General features: G+C 40.2%; 2 protein-coding genes across 3 annotated transcripts in view; one reads left to right on the forward strand and one right to left on the reverse strand.

The window, feature by feature from the left end:
* Nucleotides 1-15,577, reverse strand: part of PLEKHM3 (pleckstrin homology domain containing M3) — a 196,351-nt gene that overhangs the window by 95,168 nt on the left and 85,606 nt on the right. For both annotated transcript variants that reach the window (XM_021076247.2, XM_021076248.2), the window contains exon 5: nt 10,610-10,803. In XM_021076247.2, coding sequence (XP_020931906.1) covers nt 10,610-10,803 — 194 coding nt within the window. The remainder of the gene's footprint in view (nt 1-10,609; nt 10,804-15,577) is intronic.
* Nucleotides 1-15,577, forward strand: part of LOC146396113 (uncharacterized) — a 77,194-nt gene that overhangs the window by 48,583 nt on the left and 13,034 nt on the right. The window contains exons 2-3 of the mRNA XM_084998768.1: nt 1,908-2,087; nt 3,286-3,332. Coding sequence (XP_084854894.1) covers nt 1,908-2,087; nt 3,286-3,332 — 227 coding nt within the window. The remainder of the gene's footprint in view (nt 1-1,907; nt 2,088-3,285; nt 3,333-15,577) is intronic.

The following is a 15,577-nucleotide window of genomic DNA, read 5'->3' on the forward strand; positions in this document are numbered from 1 at the left end:
TGCAGTGATTTTAAGTGGTGATTTAATGGATGTATTTTGAAGGTGAAGCTGATAGGATTTGCTGATAGGTTGGATGTGGAATGTGAGAGAAAGGTGTTTGGCCTGAACAACTGGACGGGCAGAGGTGCCCTTAAGGCAGACGGGGGAGCCTGCAGCAGGAACAGTTTGCAACAGGACTGGGGGAGGGGATATTAGCTCAGTTTTGGACATACTGAGATGCTGGTGAACATCCAAAGGACATTTCAACCTTTGGATGTAGCTTCCTGTGCAGTGAACTCACAAGTCCAACAGTCAGCTTTCCCTGGAGGGTGGCAAGCAAAGGGGTGGGAAGGGAATCCTGGTGAATCAGGTGGCATTTATGGGGACTGTTTTAAGAGCTGAGCAAGCTGCTAAATTTTTCTTGAAGGAAGAGGAAACAATGAGAGTCTGACAGGACACTCAAACACACACACTCATTTTTTTTTTTTTTTTCTGATACTCACCAGGATAAATAACATTAGTAAAAATGGTTATCTTTATGACAGAAATTTCTCACCATTCAGGAACTAATTCTGAATATAATTTCGAATAAAATATGAGACCAAGGACAGGAAAAGATGACTTAAGAGGGTAGAAGAATCATGCTTGGTATTGTCTAGAGCCTCCCAAGTCAAGCTGTTAAACTGTTCAGAATAGTCTAAGCCAAGAACTAAACAAACCAGTAGAACTCCTGTTCCTCAAGAACCACCACAACTGTGCTCTAAGTAACTGGGAGAATAGGCATGACCTCAACTAGAGTCATAGAGAAACTTATTTTAAATATATATCACAATAGGAACTTTGGATTCACCAAGCATCCAATCCCCAAGTATATTTTAATGATAGAGAATGGGAAACAGGCATCTGCTAATCAATTTCTATAAAGTCTTTCTCTGGACTGGATGATTTCACTCTAGCACTCAGAAGAGAAAGCATGATTTTTTAAAATTAATTAACTAGTTTATTTTATTATTGTTATTATTATTGTCTTTTGTCATTATTAGGGCTGCACCTGCGGCATATGGAGGTTCCCAGGCTAGGGGTCTAATCCGAGCTATAGCTGCCAGCCTACCCCACAGCATCGCCAGATCCAAGCCGTGTCTGTGACCTACACCACAGCTCAAGGCAACACCGGATCCTTAACCCACTGAGCGAGGCCAGGGATCGAACCCGCATCCCCATGAATACTAGTCGGATTCATTTCCACTGCACCATTTGAATCATGCTTTCTAGGGAGTTTCCTTCAAGGTGCAGTGGAAATGAATCCAATTAGAATCCATGAGGATGTGGGTTCGATCCCTGGCCTCGCTCAGTGGGTTAAGGATTGGGTGTTGCCTTGAGCTGTGGTGTAGGTCATAGACGCGGCTCAAATCCTACATTGCTGTGGCTGTGATGTAGGCTGGCAGCTGTAGCTCAATTAGACCCCTAGCTTGGGAATCTCCATATGCCTTGGGTGGGTCCCTAAAAAGAGAAAAAAAAAAAAAAAAATCAGGATTTCTGAAAAGCTACTCCAAACAGCTGGTGGTGGTCTGGCAATGTTTTTAGCAATCCAGGGCAATATGAGGGGGGAAAAAAAAAAAAAAAAAAAAGACTAGTAGGATGAATTTTAACTCTGTAGACTTAAAAAAGATATTTGATTACTGTTTGCTTTCTTTTCTTTTTTTTTTTTTGCCTTATTTTCTCTTTTTTTGTGTTACTATGTTCTAGGTGCTAATGTTTGTTTAGCTAAAGACATGGATAAGACAACTCTATAGATAGGAAATGGAAAGGTCTGGTAAATACAGACCTAGAGAAAAAGGCACTCATTACCACTAAGTCAATTGTCATGTCTTGTCCTCCAAGGGACGTTACTGTCTGCCACCTCTCTGCCTTTCTTCACACTCTCCTAGATGACTTCAATCAAGGTTTCAGGAGAAATAAAGTGGTTTCTTCCCCTTACGAGTCTAGAAACCTCTGGACATCAGCACCGCCACCAGCAAATGCACCAGAGAAAGCAGCAGCAATTTGAGCATCAGAGAACCTGGTTCCAAGTGTGGACTCTGCTGCTTAACCAGCTCTGTCACCCTCAGGCAAGTCATGAAGCATCTCAGAGTCATAGTTCTTTCTCTTCTTTCTCAATTCCGTCTGCCTTACCCAATTAGAAGGGCTGTTGTAAAGAACAAATAACGTATTTATGGGAAAGTACACTGTAATTGATAAAATCATAGCTATCGCACAGTTACGATGGGTCCATCATAAATAAAATGGGCTGGGGATAAGAAAAGCAGGGCAGCACTGTATTATGTACCAAACACCAGTATGTTAGGAAAAAATAGGGGTAGAGACGATGGCAAAGTGGAGAGTCCAGTATGTAAAGCTGATTGCTGCACCCAGGAATGAGGGACGCCTTGTGTAACCAGAGCTTTGGATTTCTTAAGAGAAACCAGAGTTTCATTTTGTGTGAGCATGAAAACTCCTAATTATTTAAATGTTAGCAAGGATTTCACAACTCTAAAACCTGGTAGGGGCCATTCCTGAAAGGCCAAACAAAACATGCCTGAGGGCCAACCTGGCCTGGTTTGTGACTTCTGATTCGCACACTGTGGACTCCTATTCCTGTGTCCTGGGGGACTCGGGGGCTGGGTGTCAGGGTGCCTCCTGAAGACCTCCCTCTGGCCGCCGGTCCGGATGTGTCCTGACGGAGTGAACATTGTCCACAGAGCACTTCACACACCTTCGCATGTGGACACTCTAAATAATCCTTCCCATGCAAAGTTAACTAGGCCTTGAACCAGCCCAGCAGGGTCACCATCTGGGAGTCCTCAGAAACGGTGAACTGTCAGCACTATAAACATTTTAGACTTCGTGGAAGACGCTGACTTTTTCTAAACTAATCACCCTTGCCAGTCAACGTTTGCAGTATGGGTTCAAGAACAAGGCGTTCATTTAACAACAATAACAAAAACAGTGAGGATAAAAACCACACGGTCATCATAATGACAGGCCTAAAAGCCAACTGTGACTTCCCTAATAAGGCGTCCACCCAAGCTGGCTCCCTGGCGGTCGAGCGCCAATACGATTAATCAGTCTGTTTCCAGTTTTCTCACGACAGCAATATTAACAGTTTGCTTTATTCTGTTTATATGGTGCTGACAGGTCTTCAGCATGTTGGGCCTACTTGCTGGAGATTAATGGCAACTCTTATATGGAGGTAAAAACCAGGCAGGCAGAGAAAGCCTTTTACGACTAGATAAGAACTAGACTCTCTCGCTCTTTTTCGTTCCCCAGTGCCCATCAACTCCTCCTTCTTGGAACTTCTCTCAAAGTCGCATACGGTGAGCTGTGCCCAGCAGATTCTTCTCACTGTTTAAACCCCCAGGTGAAACAAAGGGAACCTCAAGTCATGCTTTTGAACAAGTTCTATCAACGCTAAAGGTACTGGTGGCTAATTTTGTTTTTAAAAAGTTAGATTCCAAAGGTAAGAGGTGGCTTCTGGTGACAGGAATTTTAGCATATGAGGCGGCCAGTGGTTCCCCTTTGTAGCTATGGTGATTTTCGTAGATGCTGAAGAAGGCAGAATTAATACTAAGTATGACCTAGCTGTAAGAAGTATGGACGTCCGAGAAAATCTCTTCAATATATTTCACTACATAGTCATATTTCAAAGTGAATCAAAAAGATTTCTAGGCTCCCCTAATCACCCCTCCTCCCCCCCACCAAAAAATATGAGTACTGCCTGCTACTGGTATACTTTTCTCTGAGCTAGGCTGGAAAGCACAGTAACCCCAAACATTATTTTAACAGCATATAAATATGGAGAAATTAATATAACGTTTTAAAAAAAACCCACACTGTGCCTCCTCTAGGGCTCTGCAGGAATCATTGCCTTAAGCCTTGCACTTAGGGAACACCCTCTCCCCCCTCCCCAACCATTTTTTGCAACAAATGTGTAGATAAGTATGCACTGCATACCAGGAACCGTGGGCCCTGTGCCCAGTTAGCTCTCCAACCCACTTCCTCTTGCTCACTCCTCTGCCAACACAGGAAGTAGCAGGAGAAGGGGACTGACTCCAGTAGACAGAGCATCAGGGGTGGCTTTTAAGTGGAACCTTTTAACGAAGATTTTTTAAAGCTAGAGACAAGAACTGTTAAGCATAAGAAAGCAGTATTAGCAATAGTACTGAGTGTAAAAGCACGATGCATAAGCACTACTGTGAGTCCTTCAGCTGTAAAAACCATTTTATTTCCACAATAGAATACATTAAGGGAAGAGTTAAATAATCATTTACGTTTGAAGTGCACGCGTATTTGACAGTGTAGAAAAATACGGGATTAGACTGGGGGAACATCTTTAATTCTGCACTTGTGCTTTATTATTTTTTTAAATTTTATTGAAGTATAGTTGATTTACAATGTTGTGTTAATGGCTGCACAGCAAAATGATTCAGTTAAACATACATATATATTCTTTTTCATTGTGGTTTATCACAGGATATCACAGATATTTAATGTAGTTTCTTGTGCTATACAGTAGGACCTTGTTGTTTACCCATCCTGTATATAATAGTTTGTATCTGCGAATCCCAAACTCCCAATCCTCCCCTCTCCCACCCTCCTCCTGCCCTTGGTAACCACAGTCTGTTCTCTCTATCTGTGAGTCTATTTCTGTCTTATAGATATGATCATTTGTCTCACATTTTATTTTATTTATTTATTTATTTATTTTTGGTCTTTTTGCCATTTCTTGGGCCACTTCCGCGGCATATGGAGGTTCCCAGGCTAGGGGTTGAATCGGAGCTGTAGCCACTGGCCTATGCCAGAGCCACAGCAACGCGGGATCCGAGCCTCGTCTGCAACCTACACCACAGCTCACGGCAATGCCAGATCGTTAACCCACTGAGCAAGGGCAGGGACCGAACCCGCAACCTCATGGTTCCTAGTCGGATTCGTTAACCACTGAGCCACGACGGGAACTCCTGTCTCACATTTTAGATTCTACATATAAGTGATGTTAGTAGATGCAAACTATTGCATTTGGAGTGGATAAACAATGAGATCTTGCTGTATAGCAGAGGGAACTATATTCACTTGTGATGGAACATGATGGAGGATAATGTAAGAAAAAGAATATATATATATGTATGTATGACTGGGTCACTGCTATACAGCAAAAATTGAAAGAACATTGTAAATCAACTATAAGGGAAAAAATACAAATCTTAAAAAAGACACAAATCTACATAAAGTGATATCTATGGTATTATCTTTTTCTGACTTTGATTAGTATGATAATATCTAGGTCCATCCATGTTGCTGCAAATGGCATTATTTCATTCTTTGTTATGGCTGAGTAATATTCCTGTGTGTGTGTACACCACATCTTCTTTATTCATTCATCTGTTAATGGCTATTTAGTCTGTTTCCATGCCTTGGGTATTGTAAATAGTGCTGCTATGAACATAGGGATGCATGCCAACATATTTGACAACCTAGAAGAAATGGACAATTTTCTAGAAACATACAGATTCTAGAAACTGAATCAAGAAGAAATATATAATTTCAACAGACCAATCACTAGAAGTGAAATAAATGCTATAATTAAATAAACTCCCTACAAACAAAAGTCCAGGACCAGATGGCTTCACAGGTGAATTCTACCAGACCTACAAAGAAAAACTTACTCTGATCCGTCTCAAACTACTCCAAAATATTGAAGAGGAAGGAACACTCCCAAACGAATTGTATGCAGCTACCATCACCTTGCTACCAAAACCAGACAAAGCCACCACCAAAAAAAGAAAATTATATGCCAATGTCTTTGATGAATATAGATGCAAAAATTCTTAACAAAATATTGGCAAACTGAATCCAATAATACCTTAAAAAAAAAATCCTACACCACAACCAAGCTGGATTCATCCCAAGGATGATTCAATATACACAAATCAATCAATGTGATATACCACAAAAAAAGAAAAGATAAAAACCACATGAACATCTCAATAGATGCAGAAAAAGCATTTCTTAACTTTTTTTTTTTTTTTTTCTTTTTTTTTTTTTCTTTTTAGGGCCGCACCCATGGCATATGGAAGTTCTCAGGCTAGGGTTGAATGGAAACTATAGCTGCTGGCCTATGCCACGGCCACAGCAATGCCAGATCCAAGCTGCATCTGCTACCTACATCCCAGCTCACAGCAATGCCAGATCCTTAACCCACAGAGTGAGGCCAGGGATCAAATCTGCATCCTCATGGATACTAGTCCTGTTTGTCATCACTGAGCCATGACAGGGACTTTAAAAAAAGCATTTGATAAAATTAAACATCCATTTACAATAAGAACCCTTATGAAAGAGGGTATAGAAGGAACATAACATAATAAAAAGCTATTTATGACAAACCCACAGCCAATATAATACTGAACAGTGAAATGGTGAAAGCCTTCTCACTAAAATCTGGAACAAGACAAGGATGTCCACTCTCACTACTTCTATTTAACACAGTATTGGATGTTCTAGCCACAGCAATCAGACAAGAAAAAGAAATAAAATGTATTCAAATTGGTAGGGAAGAGATAAAATTGTCATTATATGTATATAACTACATATATAAAACCCTAAAGATTCCACACAAAAACTACTAGAACTGACAAATGAATTCAGCAAGGTAGCAGTATACAAGATTAACATATAGAAATCAGTTGTGGAGTTCCCGTCATGGCTCAGTGGTTAATGAATCCGACTAGGAACCATGAGGTTGCGGGTTCAATCCCTGGCCTTGCTCAGTGGGTTAAGGATCTGGCATTGCCCTGAGCTGTGGTGTAGGTTGCAGACGAGGCTCGGATCCCGCGTTGCTGTGGCTCTGGCGTAGGCCGGCAGATGCAGCTCCAATTCAACCCCTAGCCTGGGAACCTCCATATGCCACGGGAGTGGCCCAAGAAATGGCAAAAAGAAAAAAAAAAATCAGTTGCACTTCTTTACACTAACCAATATCAGAAAGTAAATGTAAACAAACATTCCCTTTCAAAATCACACAAAAAAATAATTACTTGGTAATAAACCTCACCAAGGAGGTGAAAGACTTATATGTTGAGAACTACAAAATATTAATAAAGGGAACTGAAAATGACTCAAAGAAATGGAAAGATAACCTCTTGGATTAGAAGAATGAATATTGTTAAAATGGTCATACTACCCAAAGCAATCTATGGATTTAATGCAATCCCATACTACCCAAAGCAAACTATGAATTTAATGCAATCCCTATCATGACATTTTACCCATGGAAATTACCCATGACATTTTTCACAGAACTAGAACAAATAATCTAAAAACTTATACAGGAGTTCCCAGCATGGCGCAGTGGAAACTAATCTGACTAGGAACCTTGAGGTTGTGGGTTTGATCCCTGGCCTCACTCAGAGGGTTAAGGATCTGACGGTGCTGTGGCTGTGGTATAGGCCGGCAGCTATGGCCTTGATTGGACCCTAGCCTGGGAACCACCATATGTTGAGGGTGCAACACCTCCCCCCCCCCCAAAAAAAAAGGGGTAAAATTTATACAGAACCATAAAAGACCCAGAATTGCCAAAGCAATCCAGAGGAAAAAGAACAAAGCAGGAGGCGTAATTCTCCCAGACTTCAGACAATACTATAAAGTCACAGTAATCAAAACAGTGTGGAATTGGTATAGAAACAGATATATGGATAAATGGAACAGAATATAGAGCTCAGAAACAAATCCACACACCTACAGTCAATTAATCTTCAACAAAGGAGGCAAGAATATAAAATGAGAAGACAGACTCTCAGCAAGAGGTGTTTGGAATATTGGGCAGCTGCATGTAAATCAATGAAACTAAAACACACCCTCACGCCATGTACAAAAATAAACTCAAAATGGCTTTAAGACTTAAATATAAGACACGACACCATAAAACTCCTAGGAGACAACATATGTAAAATATTCTCTGACATAAATCATACAAATGTTTTATTAGGTCAGTCTCCCAAGGCAATAGAAATAAAAGCAAAAATGAACAAATGGGACCTGGTCAAACTTATAAACTTTGCACAGCCAAGGAAATCATAAGCAAACAAGAAGACAACCTATGAACTGGGAGAAAATATCTGCAGATGATGCTACTAACAAAGGCTTAAACTGCAAAACATACAAACAGCTCATATAATTCAATAACAAAAAAACAAACAACCCAATTGAAAAATGGGGAGAAGATCTTAATAGACATTTCTCCAAAGAAGGTATTCAGATGGCCAATAGGCACATGAAAACATGCTCATCCTAATTATTAGAGAAATCCAAATTAAAACTACTATGAGGTACCACGCCATACCAGTCAGAATGGCCATCATTAAAAGGTTTACAAATAAATGCTGGGGAGGGTATGAAGAAAATGGAAATTTCCTATACTGTTGGCAGGAATGTAAATTGGTACAGTCACTATGGAAAACAGTATGGAAGTTTCTCAAAAACCTTAAAATAGAATTGCTATATGATCCAGCAAACCCACTCCTGGATTTACATCCATACTTGTGCTTTAATAATTTGTCTGATGTTAAGGTCCAACTGAAGAGGAAAGAAACCCAAGTGAGACAGACTAGTTAGAAGGATATTATAATCGTCCTGAGACTGAACCAGGGCAGTGCACTAGAAAAGGAAAGATTTGAGACTTATCCCAGAAACAAAACCAACTAAATCTTTTTTTGACTGATTCAATTGTTCTTTAGTTCATTTGTTCATTCATTCAACAACTTCTAAATGTTTCAAGTCAAACATTGTGCCAAGTGACATAGCGAAGTAAGAAAAAGAGGAATCTGAAGATGACTTCTTCCTCAAAACTGGGCTGCTAGCCATGGTTTAGTGGTCTGAAATGTCTTAAGTCTAATAGACATCCATCCACCACCCATCTCTCCTGCTAACCACTACCAATTCAGTACTGACTGAACACCCACCTTGTGCCAGCCGCTACACTACATAATGGTCATGAAAAAGTCCAGGAAAGAAAAATGAAGGAAAAGGGAAAAAAGGCTACCATTTTCATTCTCACAGCTCTAGGAATGCCTTCTCTCTAGAACTTTCACTCCTCTCCTGGGGGGTCTGACATAAGAAAACCACCACCGCTAGAACAGCATAGGTTGTCTGACTCATCCACATGAAGAGAAGATCCGCTATTTAATATCTAAATGTGTGCCCTGATTTGGCATATTTCATCAAAGTAAAACATTATATCAGAAAGGTACCTAACATGATTCCCATGTGTAGGTTTTTAATATTATTTAAAAATGTAAGCACAGGAAAAACCAGCTCTGACCAAAGCCAAAATGTACTGAAAGTAATAGAACAAACATATCTTGAATGTTAACAATCTTGTTTCTGGTTTAGTCGGTGTATTAGTTTGAGACATATAATTTTATTGCCTTTCTTTATTGCCCTGATTTTTTAAAATTAAGACTTGCCTAGACTTTACAAGGATAAATCCTGACCACTTTCTAGTGCTTTCTGCAAAACAACTAGGTAATACAATGACTACCACTGAGAAATATTTTGCTTTATGGCAGCTGCCTTTTCATTATTATTTTATGAGAGCTTGTCTAGATATTATGTATCCTTCACTATCTACATTTAGTTCTTTTTAAAACGGTCTTCTTCAGATGCCTGGGGTTTTGTCAGTTTCTTTGGCTCTTAATTGGATTTCAAATAGCAAACGGTATCACTTTCCAAGGTTCTTATTCACACAGGCTTGCCTCCAAAAACTATGACTAACGTATGCTTTTCAATTTCTATTAAAAAAAATTAAAAGGTATGTTTGGGAACTTACGAACATCATCAACAATTATTTCAAGTATAAGCTAGTTCATATATGCTGAGGGTGAGGATTTAAATGCCAGTAAAACCTAACTGTAAAAGAAGGAATTTGATGAGAACAGGCACATTTTCACTTCAGCTTTATGTTGAGGATCTGGGCCTGGTATGGACTTCTGTGTTCCATAAACTCTGAGATAACCAAGCTATGGAAAAGCAGCCTGTGCCAATGGTAATATAAAAAGGCAGAATCCTGGCCCTTTTCATGGTTTTTTTTTTTTTTTTTTTTTTTTAATGCATTTTAATCCCAGTTCTACCATCTGCATCACTTTCCAAGTTTTTTTCTGTCTGGAAAACAAGATTTGAATGGCCACCTACTTATTTTCCATTGAAAAAAAAGTTTTTAATTAAAAAAAATCTCAACCATGTTCATTTTTTCCTGATGATAATAGCAACTGAAATCGAGGAAAATGTAAAGCTCTACATAAGTGATTGATGAAGACACTCCCATGACTATTATCTCAAGTTAACCTATAGGTATTGAGAAGTCTTCACTGCCATGGGAACTCGATCCATGAGTTAAAAGCCTTCAGTGACGCTGAGATATTATTTTCACTGTGCTTGGCTCAGCTGGATAGAGGACCTTGGAGGAAAAAGTCAAAGTTGAGCCCAGAGGGAGAGCCACAGAATTCGAGACGCTTGGCGCTGTAGAGGCCCTTGGAGATCATCTAACTACCCGCCTGGGGCGGGAAAGAAAAACAAACTGGAGCCTGCTGACATTTATGACTCTTACCTGCGGCGCAGATCCTCGGCCACCGCCGCCCGGCAGCTGAACAAATAGGCTCGCAGCGATTTCAGCCGTTGCCGCAGCCGCACCACAGTGGCCAGCGGCTCAGCATGTCCATACAGCATGGGGTTCTCCTGCTGGATGTCGATCAGGGGCTCCTCGAACACGTATTCCAGAAACTCTTTGGCCTGCTTAGACACCTACAAAAGAAACTTTCTCAGTTAGTGCTGTCCAGTCACCCACTCTCTACACCTCCTCCAACCAGGAACCATAGCTTAAATAGCAGAGTAATACTAGGTTCTGGACAGAGCCCAATGAAAAAGCCCATAGTTTAGCTAAATTAGAAAATGTGCCTTTTCTTCCTCTCTTCCAGAAACCCAACTGGTAAAAGTAACCTGGGCATTGAAAGGAATTTATTAATTCTGTATGTTGATTATGTGATTACACAAATCTACACTTGTGATAAAATGACACAGAACTACATGGGCCCAGCATACCAATATAAATTTCCTGCTTGTGTGGGGTTTTTTAAGTATTGTACTATAATTATTTAAGATATAAACAGTGGAGAAAGTGAGTGAGAAATGCACAGGACCTCCCTGGTCTGTATTATATTATCTATGCAACTTCCCATGAATCCATAATTATTTCAAAATAAAAAGCAAAAGGAATTCATTAAGACTCTTAATAGTAATGCTGATTGAAAAAACTATATATATTGCATATATATGTATATATACTCCATAACACTTACTAAGAGTAGCCACTTTAAAAAAATAGATAAACCATGCACATATTACAAAATTCAAAAAGAATAAAAAGGATCTATTCTCCCCGCCCAAAAGAAAAGGCTATCATATGCAGAACAATGTGCACAGAAACACGCTAAAACACAATTTAGTGGACAGAAAAGAGTTGCTCCTTTTAGAACAGCTCTGAGCTTGGGCCGACTCTGGCCAATATATCCATCCAACTTCACAGCCCCTTCTGGTAGTAAACATCAAGAATATGAAAGCTGATTTAAAAATGTTATTGTCATCAGTAAAAATAGTTGAAACCCAATGCAGCTTAAATAATGCACAATCTGTAGATAATCTGGGGGATCTTTATAAAACAATTCACCAATACCGAGGACATAGACTGGCTACGTGATATGCAGAGTTGGCTCAGTTTCTATTTATGAAAGGCAAAACTTCTCCACTAAGTTTCCACCAAAACCTCTCCAGAACTGGGACTAAGACTGGAATCCAACAGAAACAAAAACAAACAACTTTGCTTATAAAAAAAAATTTTAAAAAAACCCAAAAAAACAAAAATCCAATGTTCCATACTCTGAGAAGAGTATTAAGATAAATAGTACACACTCCCTATCCTCATGGAACTCACTTGAGAATAATAGACAATTAATTTTAAAAATACATGTAGCACATAGCCTGTCATTTACCACAAAAGGAATATGGGTTAGGTCCACTTGTAGCTTAAAGGAAGAAGTCATCGACCATAATGGGGAGAAAAGGGAGCTAGGAGCCAGGGCAGGCCTGGGAAAGCAGGTGGCACTGGCTCAAGATCTAGAAAGATAAACAGAAATTCACTTGGTGGACAAGGACAGGACAGAAGAGAGTACAACAAGCAGACACAAACACAAAAACCTATTGGTATGTACATGTGATAACTAAATGTATGGCTATTGTATGTTGATTAAAAACACATTTATGAAATTCAATATTTTCATATGTATAAAGTGCTTATAAAAGAAATGCAAAAAAAAAAAAAGGATCAATGTTTTCTTCTAATAAAAGTCATTTTTTTGAGTTCCCTCGTGGCTCAGTGGGCAAAGAACCTGGCATTGACACTGCTGTGGCTAGGGTTGCTGCGGTACGGGGCTTTTTTTCATTTTGTTTTGTTTTTTTCTTTTCCTCTTTTCTTTTTATGGACACACCTGTGGCATCTGGGCTAGGGGTTGAATCGGAGCTGCAGGCCTACGCCACAGCAATGCTGGATCCAAGCTGTATCTGAGACCTATGCTGCAGCTTGCTTCAATCCCAGATCTTTAACCCACTGAGGGAGGCCAGAGATCGAACCCACATCTTCGGAGACACTATGTTGGGTTCTTAACCCTCTAAGCCAGAATGGGAACTCTTGGGCTGTGTGGGTTTGATCCCTGGCCTGGGAACTTCCGAATGCCATGGGTGTAGCCTGTGTCCCCCTACCCCCGCCCAAAAAAAAAAACTGTCACTTTTCCCCCTTATATTTATAAGCAGTTTTTCTGAGGTACCTGTTCTGTTGTGTGATGCTCTGGGATCCTGCAGAGTTAAAGAGTTAGGAGTTAATGAAGTTTACAGTCTGCAAATCCAGCTCACAAAGAGGCACAGAGAATTAGCCAAAACCTTCGACTATTTAACCAGATGAAATAACAGCTGACAGGGCTAAATAATGTCTCATTTTGAGGTCTACAGATGCAGGTGCATACATGGCAGACACTATAGCAGGCATCTGGCATTCAGTGGAGACCACAACAGGCAGGGCCCTGTCCTCATGTAGCTCACAGTTCAGCCAGGAAATACAGAATTGGGTTCAAACATCTTGTTTATCATGGTTAAATATTTGCTATGTTTAAATATCTTAAATGAGGAAAAAATGGACGGTGTTCTGGAAAATGAAGTACAATCCACTTGAAACTGTTGCTGAAGAATGATGTATTGTACAATGCAATTAGTCTTTCTGCCTCTATTGAGGAGTGTTTATACTGAGCCAGGGCCCGGCTGAATTAGGTTAACAATGCTACCTTTTAGTAGGTGAACAGGACAAAGGGCACTGGCCAGTCTCCCAGGCCTTAAAAGGCTTCTCTCTTCAGGTGGTGCTTAAGCCCGAATGGGGAAAAAAAAAAAAAAAAAAAAAAAGTCTTTTACAGAGATGGTAAAAGCAGCGAGGCAAATGGGCCGGCAGCTACCCACATCAGCATTCATAAGCTGAAATTACTGAAAACAAAAACAGCTAGTTTCAATAATGCCTAAGGCTCTGCTTGGCAAAGTTATTAACTAGTGTTAAGAATACACAGCCCATTGTGACCTCAGCTGCCTGAGTATGTGAACAAATAAATCTCTGCCCTGTTGAGCCATTTTGGGCAGTGAGGCTGAGCACATGCTCGCTGGTTGAGAACCATCCACTACATGGATGAGGGAATTTTTGAGAGAACTCAAAGTGCAGCAAATATTAAAGGCTATTTTTGCAAAATAGGCAATCAGTAGGGATAAGTTCGAAATGACCCTCCAGACTAGCCTGAGCATTCTACTTTCAAACTCAACTGTAATTAAAAAAGCTTTTTAAAAAAATATATAGTTACTCAGGGAAGGGAACCAACGATATTCTTAAATGATAAAGTTGATGTGAGAGAAATTTTCTTATTAACCAAAATATTTTATGAGTTATATTTGAATACCAAATACCTTCTACCGAAGAGCTAAGAGCTACCATCGTACTTCTTGCCTACCAAAGTATGAAAAACATCAAAGCCTCAGTGCTGTTTCTGAGATGAAAACTCAGCTCATAGGTGCCAATGGATAAGCCCAATATTCTTCCCTTTCAAAAAGTGAATGGTTTAGGTTGGCATTCTTTTCCGTGATCCCACTCCATTCACATTAGACACGATTTGTACAGGGTTGACAGTTCACTTTTCAAACCTACTGGCCTGTTAGTATTGTACTGAATAATATTTAATATTTATTAATAACATTAGTATTATTACATAAACCGGTTTCTTTCCATAGCTCTTTTAACTTAGAATGGTGCAAGCTATAAGAACTCAATTCTGTGTGTGACCGTGGTTTTGTCACAGTTTGTGAAGTGGCTCTGGTGCGTGATTCATGAGCGTTGAGAAGCAGGTGGTCCAGGAAGAACCAGGTTTCCCTACCCCATCTCTCTCTCAGGAGGAGTTGGAGAAAAGAGCCTACTCAGGTTGTAATTATCTACAAACTAGTAGTGATCAGTCTGCTAGATACATAGATGTATCTGTAAATATATTTGTCAATTGATTTGAACATTAAGCACCACTAATACAGATTTGAACATAATATGTCTTTTGTCATGCTAGTGACAGCTACCTCTTAAAAGCAAAATTCTCAAATGTTGTTGAGGTTTGCGTAATTCCAAGAGGTTCTGGAACAGTGTCCTGGTACGTTCCCTCGCAAAAATAGCCCAGGGTAATAAAACAATGGGGCAAAGGGAATGTGGGACAATAGATAGCAATTTGAAAAGGAGGAGAATGTGGCGTGAGGACTTTCGTTTTTGTTAAAGGAAGAAAAAGCATCAGAATAACACAGAGGAGACCATAATCTTAGAATAACAAGAACTGGTACAGATAATCTAGTTCAGTTTTCCTCAGCCTGTGTTCCAAGGAATACCAGTCACACAGAAAAGATACTCTGAGGTCGGACAAGAAATATGCCACATGCCACATTCTTCTCTCGGTGGTTCCAAGTGCAGCACGTTAGCATAAGCTCTGGGCCTGGAGCACTAACGAAAACCTGCTTAAGCCAGTCGCTTCCAGCCTATCTGGCTACAGACAGGCAGCCCGTGTGGAAGGGGTGGTGGGAGAAGAAATTCGGCCAAGGTCGCAATCACCAGCCAGAGGAAGGGGCATCTGTCTCCATCATGACCTCCACGTAATAGAGAAAACTGAGAACAAAGAACTCAAGTGACTTGTCTGTGGTCATCTTGCGGCAGAACTCGAGCCCAAACCTGGGTGTCGGGATACGCTGCTCTGTGCTTTTTAGTAGAGTTCACACTCACAGTTTGTATTTTAATAACTCCACCGTAAACTCTCTGTTCATCACTCTTTAAAAGAGGTGATCCCCATCCCTGTTCTGTCCTTTCCTCCTCCCCAGTCAGACAGAAAGCGAGTGGGACGAACCCATAACTTAAGGAGGCGGTACACTGGTGTGTGGGTTCCCATTTGATTTCAACTCTAAAACAAAA

This window comes from Sus scrofa, chromosome 15 (genome assembly GCF_054392235.1).
Source record: "Sus scrofa isolate SSC_HxYL_T2T_F1_AM1 chromosome 15, Sscrofa_HxYL_maternal_Yorkshire_Landrace_v2.0, whole genome shotgun sequence".
In the NCBI taxonomy this organism is placed as follows: Eukaryota; Metazoa; Chordata; class Mammalia; order Artiodactyla; family Suidae; genus Sus; species Sus scrofa.